Raw genomic sequence first — 21,374 nt, 5'->3', positions numbered from 1 at the left:
CTGACAGTGTCCTCCCTGTCCGACTTATCCCGTCCGACAGTATCCCCCCTGTCCGACTTATCCCGTCCGACAGTGTCCTCCCTGTCCAACTTATCCCGTCCGACAGAATCCCCCCTGTCCGACTTATCCCGTCCGACAGTGTCCATCCTGTCCGACTTATCCCGTCCGACAGAATCCCCCCTGTCCGACTTATCCCGTCCGACAGAATCCCTGTCCGACTGTTCCTGTCTGACAGAACCCGCATTCGCCCCAACGGACTATCAGGCGGAATGCTGGGGTTGGGCTTACCGCCCTACCCCTCCCGATCGGAACTCCCCTCCCGATCTGTTTCCTCCCGATCGGAACTCCCCTCCCGATCTGTTATCCTCCCTGCCTGACTTTTCCCATCCGACAGAACCCAATCGCCCGAATAATACTTAATAGTCAATTTTCTTACCCGGGTCCCGTGCACAGGAATTGCTCGATTGATCCCGATCAGAGTTTCCCTCCGATCCCCTGTCCGACTGTTCCTGTCGACAGAACTCCGGATACCGGATTCCCTCTTGTTTCCACGAGTCTCCTGTCCAGATATCACTCGCTCAAACCGCTGATGGCAAGCAAGGAGATCAGGGACTGCTGAAATCAACAGGGTGCACCTTCCCTTCCTTTCGTGCCTCCGCCAAGCGGCCGGAGTGGCGATCCCGGACGAGCCCCCAAGCTTGTGAGATGTAAAATGTGAGTGCTCACAATCACGATGCCAGAGACAAAGTCGTGGAAACAAGAAATTTATTCACGAGTCTGCAGAACCGGGTGCCTCCCTAAACTGAGACACACCGAGACAAAGACAGTGCCTTCTCTTTATACAGTACAACTTCGTTGAATCTCCCTCCCTTCTGCTGAATCCTCCTCCCCTTCGGGCTCCTTCCAATCAGAGCGCTGAGGTGCACAATCTTCTGTACCGCCCCCAGGTACCCCCCCCAGATCATACATTGTATGTGCATGGCAATTGGCAGTTCCCCACTCAGGGGCGTATTTGCAATATTCATTTATCTAGTTGAGCAAGCGCAGTAGTTATCCACATGACCCTTAGTTACCTTCACAACCCACCCCTGCTACTTTGACACTCTCCTAAATTTATGGCCCTTTGTCCAGTCTGCCTCTCTCCCCGTACCACACTCTCAGTGCTCCAACGAACATGTGGTAGTTCAATCATCCAATCTGTCTCTACCCCCTGACGGTTTAATAGCCCTGTCCCCGGCATCGTGGTAGTTCATCATCCAGCCTGTCTCTGTCTCTGACGGTTTAATAGCCCTGTCCCCGGCATCGTGGTAGTTCCAGTATCCTGTTCCTGGTGGTTTAATCATCCTGTTTCTCACAACACCATTCAGATAATACTCTGCCTTCCTATTCTTACCACCAAAGTGGATAACCTCACACTTATCCACATTAAACTGCATCTGCCATGCATCCGCCCACTCACACAACCTGTCCAAGTCACCCTGCAACCTCATAGCATCTTCCTCACAGTTCACACTACCCCCCCAGCTTTGTATCATCTGCAAATTTGCTAATGGTACTTTTAATCCCTTCGTCCAAGTCATTGATGTATATTGTAAATAGCTGCGGTCCCAACACCGAGCCTTGCGGTACCCCATTAGTCACTGCCTGCCATTCCGAAAGGGACCCATTTATCCCCACTCTTTGCTTTCTGTCTGTCAACCAATTTTCTATCCACGTCAGTACCCTACCCCCAATACCATGCGCTCTAAGTTTGCCCACTAATCTCCTATGTGGGACCTTGTCGAAGGCTTTCTGAATGTCGAGGTACACCACATCCACCCGCTCTCCCCTGTCCATTTTCCTAGTTACATCCTCAAAGAATTGATCAGCATCTATCTGTGGGTTGTTCCCTTTCTAAACATGGAAGCATGTCCTGCTCTACATTTGTGATGGATGTGATGTTTCCCCCAATGGCAGGTGTGTGTGTGAGTGTGTCCGTCCGTCCGTCGGTCCGGGGCGGGACAGTGGCGGCTGCATGGATGGACGGACGGTGAGGTAGAGTTGGACGGACATCAACGTGAACTAATAGAGACTCCGAGTGTGGAGGGCTGGCGAATGGCGGCGCGCTGAAGGCGGGACCAGTGTTGGAAGTGGGAGGGAGGGGGTCGGACCAGGATCAGGATCAGGATCAGGACCAGGCTGAGAATGGGCGCTTTGTGTCGGTTGGGGAATGCGCGGCTCCGAGTGCCCGAGGCTCGGTGATCGGCCCTTCAGCTCGGCGACCAGCAGGGCCGCCATCTTGTGTGCGTTTTATCACCGTGAGGCGGCGGTGAAGGGGAGCGGTGCGTGGGAGGGGGGGAGGGAGGGAGAGAGGGAGGGAGGGGGGTTGTTTTGTTGTTGTCGACCATGGGATTTAAGATGGCGGCCGGGCCTGGGCTCGGGCTCGGGCTCACCGTGACCGTCCCCGTCCCGCTGCTCTACCTCTGCGCCGCTCTCATCCTGACCGTCGCCGCCGCCTGCCCTCCGCAGTGTTCTTGTGCCGACGGCCTGGTGGACTGCAGCAAGCGCCAGATCACGGAGATTCCTCGCCATCTTCCCGTGTGGATCACGCAATTGTGAGTGCGGCCGAGGGAGGGCTTGTTTCTCGGGGAAGGGGGTGGGGGGGGGGGGGGGGTGGCGCTGGTAGGAGGCGGGAGCAAAAAGGCAAGGGTGGTGGTGGTGGTGGAGGGGGAGTTGTGGGGGTAGGGGGAGTTGTGTTGGTGGGGGTAGGGGGAGTGGGGGTCGGGGGGGTGTTGGTGGGGGCATGGGGAGTGGTGGTGGGGGTAGGGGGAGTGGTGGTGGGGGTAGGGGGAGTGTTGGTGGGGGGGTATTGGTGGGGGTAGGGGGAGTGGTGGTGGGGGTAGGGGGAGTGGGGGTCGGGGGGGTGTTGGTGGGGGTAGGGGGAGTGGTGGTGGGGGTAGGGGGAGTGGTGGTGGGGGTAGGGGAGTGTTGGTGGGGGTTGTTTGTGTTGGTAGGGGTAGGGGGAGTGTTGGTGGGGGCAGGGGGAGTGTTGGTGGGGGGGTATTGGTGGGGGTAGGGGGAGTGGTGGTGGGGGTAGGGGGAGTTGGTGGGGGTAGGGGGAGTGGTGTTGGTGGGGGTAGGGGGAGTGTTGGTGGGGGTAGGGGGAGTGGGGGTCGGGGGGGTGTTGGTGGGGGTAGGGGGAGTGGTGGTGGGGGTAGGGGGAGTGGTGGTGGGGGTAGGGGAGTGTTGGTGGGGGTTGTTTGTGTTGGTAGGGGTAGGGGGAGTGTTGGTGGGGGCAGGGGGAGTGTTGGTGGGGGCAGAGGGAGTGTTGGTGGGGGCAGGGGGAGTGGTGGTGGTGCTGGGAGGAGGTGGAGGGGGATGGTGGAGGGGAGGGGGCCATGTTGCTGGTGGGAGGTGGCGGTAGGGGAGGGGGAGTGGTGGGAGGCGAGGGTAGGAGGAGTGTTGTGGAGGGGTGGACGTGTTGCTGGTGGTAGGGGAGGGGACGTGTTGGTGGTAGGTAGCGAAGGGGGAGTGGTGGGAGGTGAGGGTAGGGGGAGTGTTGTGGTGGTGGACTTGTTGGTGGTAGGGGAGGGTGTGCTGGTGGGGGTAGGTGAGGACAAGTTGTTTGAGGTGGGGAAGGGTTGGTGGTAGTGGGAGGCAGGGGATGGGGAGGCAGTGGAGGGAGGAGCAGCAGGGGGAGAGATGGTGGGGTTACAGAACTGGTAGGGGTGTGGGGCTGGTAGAGGGGTATAGGAGGGTGGGAAGGGGGGTTGGTTGGGGGTGGCATGGGTAGGGGAGTGGGCGGGGGGGGATAGATTTTTTAAAGTGAATAATAATGTACAGGGCCTGATACAAACTGTTGAGAGCAGTATTAATGGGCATTTACATTACAATAAAAAACAAACCGGCACACTTAAGTAACCAATGACAATTGTCATATGTGCATTTTGCAGTCTTATTCATTTTGTAAAATTAAAGCAACAAAGCGCCTCCACTTTGTATAATTCTGATTCTACCTGCATTACATTTAGAACAATCCATCTAGTGCCTCCATTTACAATTTAATTCTTATTGTTATCCCTGTTATTTGTGGAGAACGATGCATATTAAAGGACGGGGATCCTCTAACTAAACAACAATCTTCCTCATGTAATAAGATTAGAATTTCTATTATTGAAAAAGCTGTTTAAACTACTAGTTCAGCACATTTGTACATACATTCGAGCTTCTCTCTTTTCCAGCTGCAGATTATATAGTAAATCATTCATCTGGAAATTCAATCAAAAATGTTGATGTTGGAAATCTAAAATTGTTTTTAAATTAAAACACTTCTGGAAATAATCAGCAGGTCTGGCTGCATCTCTGTGAAGGGAAATAGTTAATATTTCAGGTCAAAGACACTTCATCAGATCCTTCTATTTCTCTTCCCACAGATGTAGTCTGACCTGATTATTTCCAGCATTTTCTGTTTGTATCTTAAATCATTCTGCTGGCAGCAGTTATATTGCATCTCAATACTCAGAAAGTTTATGATCAAGCTGGCTCCCTGATTGTGATTTGATCTCCCAGTCCTGGCTCTCTGGAAAAATCATGATACTATTCCACTCCTATGACTGTAAAAATAGTGCCCAAGGAATTGATAAATGAGTTCTGATGCTTTGGTATCCATTTCCTATGACAATAGTAAAAACAATTCAAAGTATTTTTTATTAGCTGAAGTGTATTCTTTAAATGAAACCTGTGGTTTCATTTAAAGAGCTATGTGGTAAGATCAAGGGAACTGAACTTTTTAAGCTCTTTCAAAGAACTGGCATAGGTATGATGGACTGAATTGCCTTTCTTCCTGGCTTGTTTGAATTTATAATGAGCAGATTTGTTCTTGTTGTTATGTTGGGCCATTTATACCTTTTAAGTTCTAAAATACCTGGAAGTTGTGTGAAAACCTCAGACTTTGGAATATTTCTGAATACTTTGTTCCATGTCTTACCCCAGTGGCTTTGAGCCCCAAGTTTGAAATTTCACTTTCTGTATCATCTTTAATCATTGTTCCTTATGAAATAACTTATTTTACACAGTTGTTCATCTTGTGTGAAGTATTTCATATTGTATATTAAAGTCCAAAGATCATATGAAAGGAGCAGAGTTAGGCCATTCAGCTCATCAAGTCCACTCTGCCATTCAATCAGGCTGATCTATCTCTATCTCTCTCTCTCTCTCTCTCTCTCCTAACCTCATTCACCTGCCTTCCCCCCATAACCCCTGACACCGATAGACACTTTATAAGCATGTAGATACCTATAAAAGGATTGAGACCGTCTTCTTTCGTGTCCATCTTCTATGTTTCAAATGTTGCATCACTGTCCGTCCTGAAAAGGGCGCAAGCTTCCGGCGACAATCAGTGGGAGCCATCGCTTGTACAATAGATGATGGTGGTAGCAGAATTAGCTCAGGACACTTCCAGTTTCCAGCCCCGTGACGTGAACGCTTCTGCTATGGGGCCAAAGGAATGAGATAAAAGGTTAGTTACCTCTACGTTAGTAGTGCTGCCCTGAATCTAGTTTGCATAGGTTAATGGCATTGGAGCTACAGCACAAAAACAGGATATGCACCCAACCAGTCTGCAGCAATATTTCGGCTCCAGTCACAATTCAGGTGGTGCAGCTGCTAGAGCTTTGCCTCACCGCTCCAGAGGCCCAGGTGTGATCCTGACCTCGGGTGTTGTTTGGGCATTTTGTATGCTCCTCCTACATGCCAAAGTAGTGCAAGTTTAATTACGTTGTTCGTTTAATTGGACTCTGTAAAATTCTCCCTGATATGTATGAGAAATGAGAAAGTGGGACAACAGAATGGGAGAGAGAATGGGTGCTGAATGTAGAATCGGTAGGCCAAAGGACTGGTTTTCATGCTCTACCTCTAAACTAAAACTAAATTCTTCTTTCTTCTTTGAAATCTGTCTGTAATCTTCTGTTCCCCTCTCTCTTGTGCACGTGTCCAGTCTTTCTTTAAGCATATCAACTATTTGCTTTAATGGATTCCTGTGGTTCTACATTTTCACCATTCTTTGGGTAGATGTGTTTTATTTCTAAAGTTGGTTTCTTGGTGACTATTGTATTGATGGCTTCTAGTTTTAATAGACTAGCACAGCAACAGGCCCTTCAGGCCACCATTGTCTGCACCAAATATGATGCCTGCTTAAATGAACCCTTTCCCCCTCCTTGTGCTCCATATCCCTCCATTCCCTGCATATTAATCTGCTATCTAAAAACCTCTTAAATGTCTGAAGAAGGGTCTCGACCCGAAACGTCACCCATTCCTTCTCTCCTGAGATGCTGCCTGACCTGCTGAGTTACTCCAGCATTTTGTGAATAAATATCTTAAATTACATTATCATTATCTGCTTTAATGCATACTGAGATTTCCAGTTATTGGGTATTGTTGACTGGTTGTAATGCGGATGGTTTCTGATCATAAATTAAAAGTCTTGGCATTGAACATGAGCTCCTGAAAGTAAAATTGTTCATTGACTTTCTGATTTGGCTCATTTGCTACCTCTTGTTTATCATTGACTTTAATGTAGATCTGTTCATTTGTGTAGGCATATGCTCCTTAATTGTTCTTTGGAAAGTTACAGTATGGTAACAGGCCCTTCTGCCCACTGAGTCCATGCCGACTATCGATCACCTGCTCTATTTTATCCCACGCAATGAACACACTAGTTCTATGTTTTCCCACTTTTGCATCCACGCTCTACACACTAGGTGACACACTGAGGACAATTAGCCTATAAAACTGCATGTCTTTAGGATGTGGGAGGAAGCCGGAACGCCTGAAGGAAACCCACGTCTTCACAGGCAAAACGTGCAAACTCCACACAGACAGCACCCAAGATCAGAATCAAACCCAGGTCTCTTGCGCTACCAACTGCGCTACTGCATCATTCCCTTGTGCAGAGTTAGCTGAAACAAAAACTACAGCTCCTCAAGTTGTCATGGTGTTCTAGGTTAAGAAGAGCAAAACTGTCTGGTGAGCTTGTTAGACAGGAGTGGATGTGAACAGGATTAGCTTCTTGGTCGTGTCCACCACGTCAACTGTTGGTTGTTAATATTCTGTGAAGGATGTTTATCTGGCTCTCTGGTGCCCACATACTTACATCTGTGGATGAAACTGGTGTTTTTTTGTTTGGGGAGAGAATGTTGAAATCAAGATGATTTTTATATGATAAAGCTTTGTTTTATTTCACTTTGATGATAAAACGAATTTAACTTAGAGCTGATACTTTTGTGCTTCAGTGGGTTGAAATGTATCGCATTTTTGTTTAAGCCGCTGCTTGCTCTCCAGAATGATGAAGTTGAAGTATAGTCGCTGTAGCACAGCAAGCAGTCCTCAATCATCCTTCAGCAGGATTGAGAATGAGTTGGCTAAGGAGACCAATGTGAGAACTGCTGTCAAATGGAGCAGGAGATATCTTCTGGTGTCGTTTGTGAGGTGGTGCTCTTCTGCTATTTATGCCGGGCTTCTGTACATTCATGGTGCTTCCCAGTACTATTCCATATGCTTCTTTACTCTGACCATTCGGAGAATAGGTACCCAGGAGTTTATGTGGATGTTGCACCCTTTCGAGAACATCTTGAACAATTCCTCAAACCTTTTCCTCTGTCCACTTGAAATCCTCCTTCTGTGAAAATACTCTGTTTTGTGTGTCTGTGGCTGGGCATATGAGTATTGTGGTCTGCCCATGTAATCAATATATCAGTAATAGTGTTAAGGGAATGATCAGGATTTATATTGATTGACAGATAAATATTTGATCAGGAGATTGAGATATAAAGTCAAAGTTGTATTCCATTATGGAGTATGAAACTGAACAGAGATGCATAAGCTGAGTTTTCTTCTTGTTGGAAGGTGGACAGGTGGATTGTTTTGGCACTTACCATTGCCATCTCTATACTGTTTGAATGAATGGAGTAGTGTTAACAGGCTGGTGAGTGCATCTGTGTACTGAGGTGAGCAGTCTGTTGGACCATTGGTGCTCCCCTCAACAAAGTGAGCAATTGTAGTTCAGCAACTACAAATTTACATTTGTATAGTGCCTCCACTATATTAAAACATCCAACTTATTTTACAGAATTGTCAAAAGAATTTGCTCAGTAAAATCCATGTTTGCTTGGGTTTTAAAGGTTGTTTTAAAGTGGATGTCTTTGCAGTTCTGAGTGAGAATTTTGAAGCTTAGGTTGTTGAGGGCATCATTGAATATTGTGGAAAAACAATGCTGTTCAAGCAGCCAGATTGAGTAGAGGAAAGGAAACTACAAGGATTGGAGCTGGAGGATATGCTGAGTTGCAGGGAATGTGGAGTTGGTGCTGATGGTGATGCCTTTGAAGTTAACCAAGGATTTCAAAATGTGCCTTCTGAAGAAAGTTCAGAAACTAGGCATATATTCTCATAGAAACAAGGAACCGCAGATGCCGATTTACAACAACAACAAAAAAAAATGCTGGAGTAACTGAGCAGATCAGGTTGCATGTCTGGAGAATGTGGATAGGTGATGTTTCGGGTTGGGACTCTTTTTCAGACTGGTTGAAAATATTACCAAGAAGTGAAGGAGAGCTTTTAACATGCACAAGTTTAAAGACTGGTGATATTTATTAAAATGCATTATTTGATATTTGATTCTTGTGATGTTGTCTTAAAACTAAAAATAATGTTCATGGAAAGTAATCTGAATTTAATTTGTAAGTGGAAAGATAAGAATATCTTTATGGTAAAGTGAGGTCTCGTATTGCATTTATAAGCATGATTATATCTTTAATCGTGGTGTTTCCTCATAAGGAATGTATGTGGTCACTCTATTGGATTTATTTTGAAGTTAAAACAGGCCTTAACTTCAACAGATAAAACAAACAGACGATCGTGTTTCATTAGGTAATCGTAAGATTAGAAGGCAATTACTGTTGTGGTAGACAATGTATTCATGGATGAAGGAACATTCTCCAGTCCTCTCTTAGCATCCAATTGTTACCAAAATGTATCTAGGTTTAACATATTTACGAACTTTCACATTCACTCCAAAAGAACGTCTTGGATTCACATTATGCCTTCATGTCAATTCCAGTGTGCTCTCACAAATTGTATTACAACATATCCTTTCAGTAATATGAGACCAATTCCTTCAATCTGAAGAAGGGTCTTGACGCGGAGTGTCACCTATTCCCTTTCTCCAGAGATGCTGCCTGATCCATTGAGTTGCTCCATCCTTTTGTGTCTATCTTCTGTGTAAACCAGCACCTGCACTTCCTTCCTACACCATTTGTAATGTGGGTTGATGTAATTATCCACATATTATCCAATGTGGGTTGATGTAATTATCTTCCATACCATGAGGAAAAGAGCTTGACAGCATCCCTATAACCTCATACACATTTTATCGTTGGTCTCTTTGATCGAGTCCTCACTGTCTTATTTAGACTTTATAGAGCAGATGAGGGGTTATGCATAATGGGTGGAGGTGGATAAGCTGAAGGATCTTGGGCAGGATGAAAGAGACTACTAAGCCAACACAAGTATTGTGGTAATTGCAGTTTTGTGTTTGGTGGATGTGCTTCGTGTTAACCCTAAAGTGCTCCATTTCATTCTTGCTTTTTCACTGCTGTTCTTTGTGTAAGTTTGTACGTGAAACTAAGTATTTCCATGAGTCAATTTATGATTTTAGAAGTTTGTTAAATATTTATCAATTAAAAATTCTTCATGGCCTTAAATTGTTGCAGTCTATTTCATTTCATTGAAGCATTGCTGTTTTTTTATTTCAAATTAATTTTGTTCCGTGTCTAATTTGTGATTATTGGTTACAAAAATTTGAATAATTTTCAGTTGAATTACTTGGATTTTGAAGCAGCATGGTTTTACTTGTGTGGCGATTATGTTCATAAAGCTCAGTATAGTTAACATGTCATAGTTCTGATTTTGGTGGAGCTGTGCAAAGTTATTGGCCTTGTTCAATATAATGTGATGAGAATACCAAAATAGCACTCCTTTTATCAAATTGGAGAAATTATTAAACATAATGGTATATGATGTCTTGGTGATTCTGTAAATGTATGTTTTCTTTAAAATGCATCTGGCATAATTTGGAGGAAGATTGGTACTTGGTCTGTGCAGATGGCACTGCTCTGTCCCCTCTGTAAAGAGGATATTATGCTTTTAGTCCTTTCAGTAAAATCAGACTGAGGTAACTTGCTATCGTGTTGTATGCTGTGGTTTTGTGCAACAGCTAAAAAATCTGATTATATTTTTTATAAAGTATCAGTTTTCTCACAATGAAAGGCAATGTGCAAGAACAGTAAACCCTCCTTTTAACAGACCTCTTTATAACGGGTTTTGGTTAGAGCGGACTGGCCCGCAGGCTGCCTGTGCTGCCCTGCTACCCCCAAGTGACTCGTGACTCTGGCCAGACCTTCTCCGGCCACTGCTGCACACAGCTTCCTTAGCTGCTTTCAGTCCGGTCGGTCACCAAGGCCCATGACCATTTTCTCCACCGATGCTTGCCTCTCTCCCAGCTGCAGGCAGGCCAGGGCCATCAGCTCACCTAGATTCTAGGTCCAGTTTCAGACCAAGAGACTGAAGAAGGGATTCGACCCAAAACTTCAACCGCCCATGTTGTCCAGAGAAGCTGCCTAAGTTATGCCAGCATTTTGTGTCCATTTGTGTATTAACCAGCAGCTGCAGTTGTTTGGTTCTACCATTTATACAATGTCTAATACCATACCCGGTTATAGTGGACAATCGGTAATAACAGACATAATTCCCTCCGTATGGTCCAATATACTGTACAGAATGCTTCAAATAATATTGTTGTTTTTGGACAATTCAAATTATCATTCTTCTTTGAAAGTAAAATTCCTCTGTAAAATAACCAGTCTTTCTAGTTATCTTAAAGTTGGCTTATGTGGTAATGTAATACCAAATTTCTTCGGAATCCATTTGGCTTCTACTGACCATTGAGAAATGCATAATACTTAACTTTGTTGTTAATCTTTAACAAGCATCACCAATTTGTCTTTTCCCAAACCGAATTTAACCCGGCCAGTTTTATTTTTACAGGAATAGGTTACACAAGCCATTATCGTATTTAGTTGACTTTGGAGATACAGCGTGGAAACAGGCCCTTCGGCCCAACGAGTCTGTACTGACCAGCGATCCCCGCACATTAACACTATCGTACACACACACTGGGGACAATTTACATTTATACCTAGCCAATTAGCCTACAAACCTGAGTGGGAGGAAACCGCAGCACCCGGAGAAAACCCATGCAGGTCACGGGGAGAAGGTACAAACTCCATACAGACAGCACACGTGGTCGGGATTGAACCTGGGTCTCCAGTGCTGTAAGGCAGCAACTCTACCGCTGCGTCGCCGTGCTGGTTTGATTGGTTAAGTGATGGTCAAGTTTTCACAATATTAAATGGAACTGAGGTTATAATAATACCACTTCAGCTGTTTTGGAAGTCAGAGAACTGATCAGAGAACTGATCATAGTATAAAGTTGGGACATGGGTTTTTCTATTGTTCAGAAGTATTGTTATACATGAAAAGGGCATTTTTAAGTTTGAACTTCCTTGTACAAATAAAAGTAAATGCTTGTCTGAAAGGAAATGGGAACGCATAGAAAGCCAGCGTAAATTCAAGGTACCAAATGGCTTCCTTCCATATTGTAAGGAAATATGAGATATGATATGAAAATGTGTGGTCAGTTGCTTGTTTCAAATTTGTCAAGTTTACGATCAATTATCAAGACAGTTTTCTCCATGTGCTCCGGTTTCTCCATATTTCTCCATATGCTCCGGTTTCTCCATATTTCTCCATGTGCTCCGGTTTCCTCCCACATTCCAAACTCGTGAAGGTTTGCAAGTTAATTGGTTTCTGTAAGTTGTCCCTTGTGTGTAGGATAGAACTAGTATACGGGTAATCGCTGGTCAGCGTGGACTTGGTGGCCGAAGGGCATACTTCCACGCTGTATCTCTAAACTAAACTAAAAGAGATTGAAGTTTGATTGTTGATCAATCATTATTTCACTTAATTTTGAAAATGCTCAGAGCAAAATGGCCTATAATTATTAACAGGATTGTGCATATAGTTTAGGATAGATCACCTGTATCGTGTGCAGTTAGGTAATTGGTTTTATTTCTCAAGAGATGTTGCGTACCGATACTGTCGCTCAGATTTTCAGGATTATATTGGTTTGAAGTTTGTGTTGAAAACTCCCAAAGCTGCTTCCACCAGCCTGTTGCCCACAAGATGGTTTGCGAGAATACTATTCAGAATTTGAGATATTAGGGCTGATATACAAATGCCTGGTTGAAGTATAAGAAAATAACTGCAGATGCTGGTACAAATCGATTTATTCACAAAATGCTGGAGTAACTCAGCAGGTCAGGCAGCATCTCGGGAGAGAAGGAATGGGTGACGTTTCGGGTCGAGACCCTTCTTCAGACTGATGTCAGGGGGGCGGGACAAAGGAAGGATATAGGTGGAGACAGGAAGATAGAGGGAGATCTGGGAAGGGGGAGGGGAAGGGAGGGACAGAGGGACTATCTAAAGTTGGAGAAGTCGACGTTCATACCACTGGGCTGCAAACTGCCCAGGCGAAATATGAGGTGCTGTTCCTCCAATTTCCGGTGGGCCTCACTATGGCACTGGAGGAGGCCCATGACAGAAAGGTCAGACTGGGAATGGGAGGGGGAGTTGAAGTGCTCGGCCACCGGGAGATCAGTTTTGTTAATGCGGACCGAGCACAGGTGTTCAGCGAAGCGATCGCCGAGCCTGCACTTGGTTTCGCCGATGTAAATGAGTTGACATCTAGAGCAGCGGATGCAATAGATGAGGTTGGAGGAGGTGCAGGTGAACCTTTGTCTCACCTGGAAAGACTGTTTGGGTCCTTGGATGGAGTTGAGGGGGGGAGGTAAAGGGACAGGTGTTGCATCTCGTGCGGTTGCAGGGGAAAGTGCCCAGGGTTGGGGTGGTTTGGGTAGGAAGGGACGAGTGGACCAGGGAGTTATGGAGGGAACGGTCTCTGCGGAACGCAGAGAGGGGAGGGGATGGGAAGATATGGCCAGTGGTGGGGTCCCGTTGTAGGTGACGGAAATATTGGTGGATGATATGTTGGATCCGCTGGCTGGTGGGGTGGAAGGTGAGAACGAGGGGGATTCTGTCCTTGTTGTGGGGGGAGGGGGAGCAAGAGTGGAGCTGCGGGATGTAGAAGAGACCCTAGTGAGAGCCTCATCTATAATGGAGGAGGGGAAGCCCCGTTTCCTGAAGTCAACCATTTGACGTGGTTAATCACACTTTCCACTTTTGGCACCTTTGCACCATTGTGCTTCTGACTGACACCATTGCCAGAGAAACATTAGCAAAGGATTCTTTCCAAATATTTGTGCTGTTTTCCACCCTTGGCCTCTTTCTAATTGTTTGGAAGTACAGCACAGGTTACTCTGAAAGTTTGGGTCACGTGGGATCCAGCTAGTGGCTGGCTAATTAGCCTGATGGTAGGGAGCAGAGGATAATGGAAGGATGTTTTTTAGACTGGAGACCCTTGACTAGTGGTGTGCCTCAGGTTGGTGCTATTTGTCATATATATCAATGATTTGTGCGTACGTTTAGAAATCATTCGGCCCATCAAGTCAACTCTGCCATTCAGTCATGGGTGATCTATCATTTTCTCTCAACCCCATTCTCCTGTCTTCTCCCTGTCACCTTTGACCTCAAGAACCTGTTAATCTCCACTTTAAAAGTACTGAATGACTTTGCCTCCACAGCCGCCTGTGGTAATAAATTCCACAGATTCACCACCCGCTGACTAAAGAAATTCCTGTTCTTCTCCTTTCTATACATATGTCCTTTAATTCAGAAGTTGTGCCCTCTGGTCCTAAACTGTCCCAACTGATGGGAACATCCTCTCCACATCCACTTTATCCAGGCCTTTCACTATTTCATAAGTTTCAGTCAGTCTATCCTCATTCTTAACCCCAGTGAGTACAGGCCCAGAGTCCTCAAACGCTCATCGTATGTTAACCCACTCATCCCCAGGATCATTATCGTAAACCTCCTCTGGACCCCCTGCAGCACCAGCATCCTTCCTCAGACATGGGGCCCCAAACTGCTCACAATACTCCAAATACAGCCTCAGCATTACATCCCTACTTTTATATTCTAGTTCTCTTGAAATGAATGCTGAAATAGCATTTGCCCTAATAAATTCCGATTCAACTTGCAAATTAACCTGTATAAGAAGGAACTGCAGATGCTGGTTTAAACTGAAGATAGACACAAAAAGCTGGAGTAACTCAGCAGGACAGGCTGCATCTCTGGAGAGAAGGAATGGAGGATGTTTCGGATCGAGAATGAAGAAGGGTCTCGACCCGAAACTTCCCCCTTTCCTTCTCTCCAGAGATGCTGCCTTGCAAATTAACCTTTTGGGAATCCTGCACTAGCACTCCCGTGTCCCTTTGTATCTCCAATCTCTGACTCCTCGCTCCATTTCAAAATAGTCTACACCTTTATTCCTACGACCATGCATAAGCTCACACCTTGCTTTGCTGTATTCTCTCTCAACACTTTTGCCTACTCTCCAAACTGTCCAAGTCCTTCTGCAGACTCCCTCCTTCCTCTACACTATCTATCCACGTATCTTCTGCAAACTTGGCCACAAAGCCATGGATTCAATTTAGATGAGAATTGCAAGGCATGGTTAGTAAATTTGCACATGACACTAACATAGGTGAAGAAAGTTATTAAGAATTCCAGCAGGATCTTGTCAAGCTGGGTAAGAGGGCTGAGAAATGGCAAATGGATTTAGTTCAGGTACGTGTGAGGTGTTGTATTTTGGGACGTCAAACCAGGAAAGGAGTTTTATGGTGGGGCCGCAGGAGGTGCTGTCGAACATGTTTCCCAGAGACGCTGCCTGATCTGCTGAGGTACTCCAGCACTCCAAGATTGAGGAATCAATCAAACATTGGAGAGCATAGGTTTAAGGTGAGAGGGGAAAGATTTAACAGGAACCTGAGGGGTCGCTTTTCCCACACAGTGGTGTGTACATGGAGTGAGTTGCTGGAACAAGCTGTTGAGGTAGGTCCTATAACATTTAAAGATATTCGAACAGATTACTTGAATACGAAGGGTTTGGAGGGAAATGGACTAGCATTGGATGGACATCTTGGTTGAAGTGGATGAGGTCGGCCAAAGAGCCAGTTTCTGTGCTCTATGACAATGATGAGAGATCTTTTATGCTTACCTTTGTTACCTATGGGATTGTTCAAAACATCATGGCCACCCAACTGTCCCAAGTTTGAGGTCATCTAATAATATGCTGTTTGGCATCCTTTTTAATTCTATCAATCCTATGCATTCTGACCTACATTGACTCATGATTAGGGAATAGCTCACTTTGAAGATACCTGCACTTATTAAATCTAGTTCATGCCTATTTCTTTAATCTCCTGCACACTCCAATTGTGCCCTCTTGGCGATCCACAAATGTAATCATTATTCCACTTGCTGAGGCCCTACATTTGTAATCCCATCCCAAATAAAATCTCTGTTCAGCTCTTTACTTCCCCAAGCTTCTGCTTCATTCTTTTTTTGACCAGGCATTTAGATATTTGCCCTGATGCATGGATCCTGCACTGATGCAGCACCTTGTGATTTTAATGCATTTTATAAAATTGGGAAAATTATTGAAATTTGTGAGGTTAGGAGAATATTTTAAAATTATTAAAATTTTTGAAGATATGTAAAACAATGGGTAGAAAGGGGACGTACAACGAGATCTGGGTGTCCTAGTACATCAGCCACTGAAAGGAAGCATGCAGGTACAGCAGGCAGTGAAGAAAGCCAATGGCATGTTGGCCTTCATAACAAGAGTTGAGTATAGGAGCAAAGAGGTCCTTCTGCAGTTGTACAGGGCCCTAGTGAGACTGCACCTGGAGTACTGTGTGCAGTTTTGGTCTCCAAATTTGAGGAAGGATATTCTTGCTATTGAGGGCATGCAGCGTAGGTTTACTAGGTTAATTCCCGGAATGGCGGGACTGTCATATGTTGAAGACTGGAGCGACTAGGCTTGTATACACTGGAATTTAGAAGGATGAGAGGAGATCTTATCGAAACGTATAAGATTATTAAGGGGTTGGACACGTTAGAGGCAGGAAACATGTTCCCAATGTTCCCAAACAGGTTCAGGGCGACCCACTCTTTGCGGGACATGTCCGAGCCGGGTGGGGCTTTGGTGTTCAGTGCGACAGTGAATTGAGGACGTGGCGATGTCTGTTCCCAGCTGGTTCTCCATGCTCCTAGTATGTTGAAACCAGAGCCACAGAGGGTCGCTGCATGACGGGATGACAGGTGTTGTGGTCCCAGTTGCTGTGAATCCTGGGCGAGGTGGTGCAAAGGATGTTTGGCGTCCGATGGGGCCTTGCACACCAGCCTATGAGTGAAGAACTCTCTGCAAAGCTTGGCGGGTGCGATACCTGCGAGCACCAGCAGGAGATCCGTCGGAGTAGGGCGTAGACAGCCAGTGATGATCCGCATGGTGTCGTTGAGGGTGGCGTCTAGCTTGCTGGAATGAGCGCTGCGGCACCATGCTGGGACGGCGTACTCAGCGGCGCTGCACACGAGTGCAAGAGCACTGGTTCGAAGAGTAGACGACCTGGCGCCCCATGACGATCCGGCCAAGCAGGAGGTTGTTCCGTGCCGAGACTTTAGCACGGAGAGCTAGTTGCAGAGATGAGTGCTGACTCCCAAGTCCCGCAAGTTTGGTGATGAGCTTGGATGGATAATGGTGTTAACATATGTTCTTGCGTTCCTTAAACTGACTTAATGTCTCTCCTTGCAATCTTCTGCTTATTAACTAGTCTTAAAAATATACAAATGCATTGCATAACAATGCCCTGTAGACATGAATGAAATACTCCATTTATTGTAAGTGATTGTAAATTGAAATCTCCTGGATATGTATTTTGATTGCATGAACTATGTCGGAATTTGTGTTAAGCACACTATTTTTTGTTTTAACTGTTGCATATGATTTCAATGGTTCTATTCCCAGTGGTAGGTCAGATTACAGGGTTGCTTGTTTTTTCTTGACTGACCTCAAATGAACAAATTCGTTTTTAAAAAGTAAAAAAGCAGCATAAAGTTGCTCATCATTTGTATGCAAGGCGTTAAATATATGTAATTTGGTAGTCTTACACACAGTCTGTGGGAATATAATATACAAAGAACAAAACTGCAATCACACATTGGACCTATCTTGCTACAATTTCAAATGCTCTTGTTTTTTAACACGCACACCATGTTAAGAATAAGTAATCACATAACTTGGTATTTTCTAATTTTGAGGATATTTTAAAAAAAATACAAGAGTCAAAAGTAAAAATAAAATGAAAACGGCCTTAACCTGGTTGGTTCTATTAATTTCAATTAAACTGTGACATCAACTCACGAGCTGAAACATTTTAAGCTACTAGATGAAGAAATGTCAGTATTAAACTACATCAGGCAACATTTGCAAAACGGAAACAAAGTGCTATTTCATGCACATTCATGTCTGAAAAAGTGTCCCAACCTGAAATGTTCTGTCCATTTCCTCCACAGATGCTGAATTCCTCCAGCACTTTCATATTTTGCTATTTCATATCACAAATCTTCCTAAATGAAACAAGATCAATGTCCTGAAACTGGTTTTCTTCCTCAGATACTGCCAACCTTGTTTTATATCAAGGATTTTCAGTATTTATTTCAGATTTTGAGACCTTGTAGTATTTGGTTTTTCATTTTTGTCATCCTCATGGTGAGGTGATTCTGTAGTTTAATTGATTTAATTAATCACAGTAATCATCCTTGTTAATTAGCTAATGGAATATTGAACCACAATCGTGATTGGCACTAATTTCAAGGAAGTCCAGCATCTCTCCCAATTAACTTTATTCATTCCTCAGCAAACGACAAAATATTGTTGCACGTCGAGTTAGGACTCTTGTATCTAAATTAGTGTGTATACGCGACCACGCACACAAATGGTTGTTCCTGCAGTAATGTCTTGGTTCGTGGGTGATTGACATGCAGCAATTTGTGAGAGATAATGTCTTGGTTCGTGGGTGATTGACATGCAGCCACTGGAGAATTTTCATTGATGTTCAATAACTTCATTTTTGCAAAGGCTCATTGACACCACATTCGGTCATATGATGCTTTGATGTCAAGGATAGTAGTCATTCTCATCTACTGTTGGAATTCAACTTTTTGATCTGTTTGGGCCGAGGGGTGTGATTGCACGTGCATACGCCCCTCAAATTTGCTGCCCAACAATCTGCTCGCCAATAACCAGTTTGATCGGGACCATTCAACTGGTGGAGGCTGGTGGAAACAGTCCATTCGACCCACTTTGTCCAATGTCAACTAATTTGCCCACATTTGGCCCATATCCTTGTAAACCTTTCTTTTCCATGTGTCTATCCAAGTGTCTTTTAAATGTAGTTATAGTATCCCCCTCAGCCATCTCTTCTTGCAGGTCGTTCCATATACCCGCCATCCTCTGAGTGGAAAAACGTGCCCCTCTGGTTTGCCCCTCTCTCCTTAAACATATGTCTTCACGATTTTGATATCCCTAACCTAGGTAAAAGACTGTGCATACACTCTATCTATTCCCTTAGATCGATACAATATGCTGGAGTAATTCAGCGGAACAAGCAGCATCTCGGGTGATCATCATATCATATATCATATATAAACAGCCTTTTCGGCCCACCAAGTCTGTGCCGCCCAGCGATCCCCGCACATTAACACTATCCTACACCCACTAGGGACAATTTAAAAAAAAACATTTACCCAGCCAATTAACCTACATACCTGTACGTCTTTGGAGTGTGGGAGGAAACCGAAGATCTCGGAGAAAACCCACGCAGGTCACGGGGAGAACGTACAAACTCCTTACAGTGCAGCACCCGTAGTCAGGATCGAACCTGAGTCTCCCGCGCTGCATTCGCTGTAAAGCAGCAACTCTACCGCTGTGCTACCGTGCCGTGTTTCGGGTCGAGACCCTTCTTCTGAAAGGACGGTTTACTGTCTAGTTTTACATGTCAATTTCAATGACCACCAGCTACCAACTGACTGGTGTGAAGGAGACCCCGTGATGTTTGATTGCTGTGTGCAGGTTGCATGAAAACATCCTGAACTAGTTGCTTCCGTGCCAGTTCTTTTTCTGTTTGTCGATTTGCAAAGTAACTTTTAAGTGGTTCTCTAGTTCACAGTAGAAATTGTGTAATAACCAATTCAGCCCGCATAATACAAATAGACATCCCTAATTAATTAGTCATGCTATCCAATTCACGTTATGAAATTGTGTTAAGGTAGAACTCGATTGATTTTTATGTATAGTTTATGGTTTTTGAATGAGGAAGGAAGCCCTTAAAATTGCAAGCAACTTAATGGATGTGCAACTTAATGAGCTCCTTCCTCTAACAATGCTTCACAGATATCAACCCTGGCTTAATGTTATGTTACAGATAGTTTGATTTCTCCCAATAGATATGTGTAGCATACATTTTATTATCATTTGTCATGATTTTCATGATACCTAACACTTGCATCAAGTAGTACATCAACAACGCAATTAGTTCTGCAGAGAACTGCTCAGATAACTGTGAAATCTCTGTTTCAATCAAGCTGAATGGAAAATAAGGCTCATCTGAAATGGAGCCCTCGGGTCCAGAATTTCCTCAGCCAGTGGGTGAAGAATGAGAAAAAAATAATTGAGTAGCTTCTGATTTTGTAACACTTAAGTTTTTCCTGAAAAATAATCTCAAGATTTGTAGATAGTTTGATGCAGGTTGAGAGGAAAGAAGAAGCCCAATTACTTCCTTGTTAACACTCTCAAATTCCTTTTACAGTGAAATCACTATCAGTATGTTCTGTATCACTTAAGAATGCAAAATGTAGCACTTTAAATTGAAAATATTGAAATCAGCTTATTAGGATGCTATAGGATAAGTAAACTGAATATAAATCACTTATTTGAAAACATTGAAGATTGCTAAGTGGTAGACCGGAAAATAAGATAATCTGTGACAAGATGTTAGAGCTCAAAATAATGATGGCCCTTTTAAAGCTTGAAATCTGTAGACTTGCATTTTGGACACATGTTATGAGCTTTCCCCACTATCTGAATAATTCAGACAATGATGGCACTAAAAGGCTATATTCTCAGCACCTGTGCTCTGCATAATATCAGTGGTGTGAATAATTTATCTTCCTCTGCAGTTGTGGGGATTGAACTATTGATTCTGCTGTCACTTATTGATTCAAAATTCGAAGCCATAAAAAACGTGTCTTGCATTACAGTATGCTCACGTTTCTATATAAAGTCTGAAATCAGTGTTGGGCAAACAAGTGACAGGTTTAAAACTGTTTTGTTTGGAACATTGCGACTGAAATGTCTTCTCAGTTTGCATTTAAAACAATTTTGTAACCTATTCACTACTTTCCCCAAGTATGTGCTTCATTGAGAATGCAGAGTATAAGAAAGAAAACAAGTGGCAAAGAGCAAAAATATATCTCGGGTTGTTCAAACCGCTTTGCAACATTCTGTTGCAACACCACCAGCTTCGCCTGGTGCAGAACAGCCAGGATTATATTGAACGATGGTGTGGGCCAGTTGGCATTGTTGCGTGGTTGCACTTACTGAAAGGCATTTGCGAGATCTTGCTTACTGGAAAGTATTTAGACAAATAATTTCAAAATTTAAGGCCCATGAACCTGAAGTCATTGCTCCACTGGTGAAAATTAGAGATACAGGCACTCCCTGGCTTGTGTGATGGGGGAGTTAGTAAACTTGTACTTATTTAAACAATTCACAGTAGGCGGTCCTGTTTCCTTGAATGACCTGTGTCAGAAAAAGTGTTACAGCATTAGGAATAGGAATACTTTATTGTTACATGTGACGAGGCACATTGAGATTCTTTGCTTGCATACACAATGTGTACAAATACTAGCCACCTACGGCACTGACAAAGTTACAAAGTACGCCGGCTCCCCCTTTTGTGTCCGTCCCCCCCCCCCCAAACAGTTCCCCCACACCAGATCCCCATTATAGCATTGCAGAGGGTAGACACAATAAAGGTGCAGAAAAATGTGACCGCTTCTGTTTCACTTGCCTGTAAGTTTTGGATATGTTGGACATAATATTCCACCTATGCATTAGCAGCCAATCATTACAAACTACAAACTTTTGCTAACACTTGGGCTCTTTTTTGCAAACTTTTAGATTTTGGATTTTTAAAAATGGCATAATCTTTTTGATATATATGTATTTTATGGCCGGCTGATTTTTGCAAGAAATTTGTCGTTTA

The 21,374-nt window shown here is 44.3% G+C and overlaps 1 protein-coding gene across 2 annotated transcripts in view; it reads left to right on the top strand.

The window, feature by feature from the left end:
• The first annotated feature begins 2,345 nt into the window (after positions 1-2,345).
• Positions 2,346-21,374, top strand: part of LOC144605385 (leucine-rich repeats and immunoglobulin-like domains protein 2) — a 61,888-nt gene continuing 42,859 nt past the window's right edge. The window contains exon 1 of one of the 2 annotated variants that reach the window (XM_078420553.1): positions 2,346-2,594. In XM_078420553.1, coding sequence (XP_078276679.1) covers positions 2,386-2,594 — 209 coding nt within the window. In that variant the 5' untranslated portion in view covers positions 2,346-2,385. The remainder of the gene's footprint in view (positions 2,595-21,374) is intronic. The other variant, XM_078420552.1, reaches the window with a different exon arrangement.

The sequence above is a fragment of the Rhinoraja longicauda genome, chromosome 24 (genome assembly GCF_053455715.1).
Source record: "Rhinoraja longicauda isolate Sanriku21f chromosome 24, sRhiLon1.1, whole genome shotgun sequence".
Classification (NCBI taxonomy): Eukaryota; Metazoa; Chordata; class Chondrichthyes; order Rajiformes; family Arhynchobatidae; genus Rhinoraja; species Rhinoraja longicauda.
Note: the sequence above shows the minus strand (reverse complement) of the source record. Positions and strands in the feature narration are given on the sequence as shown.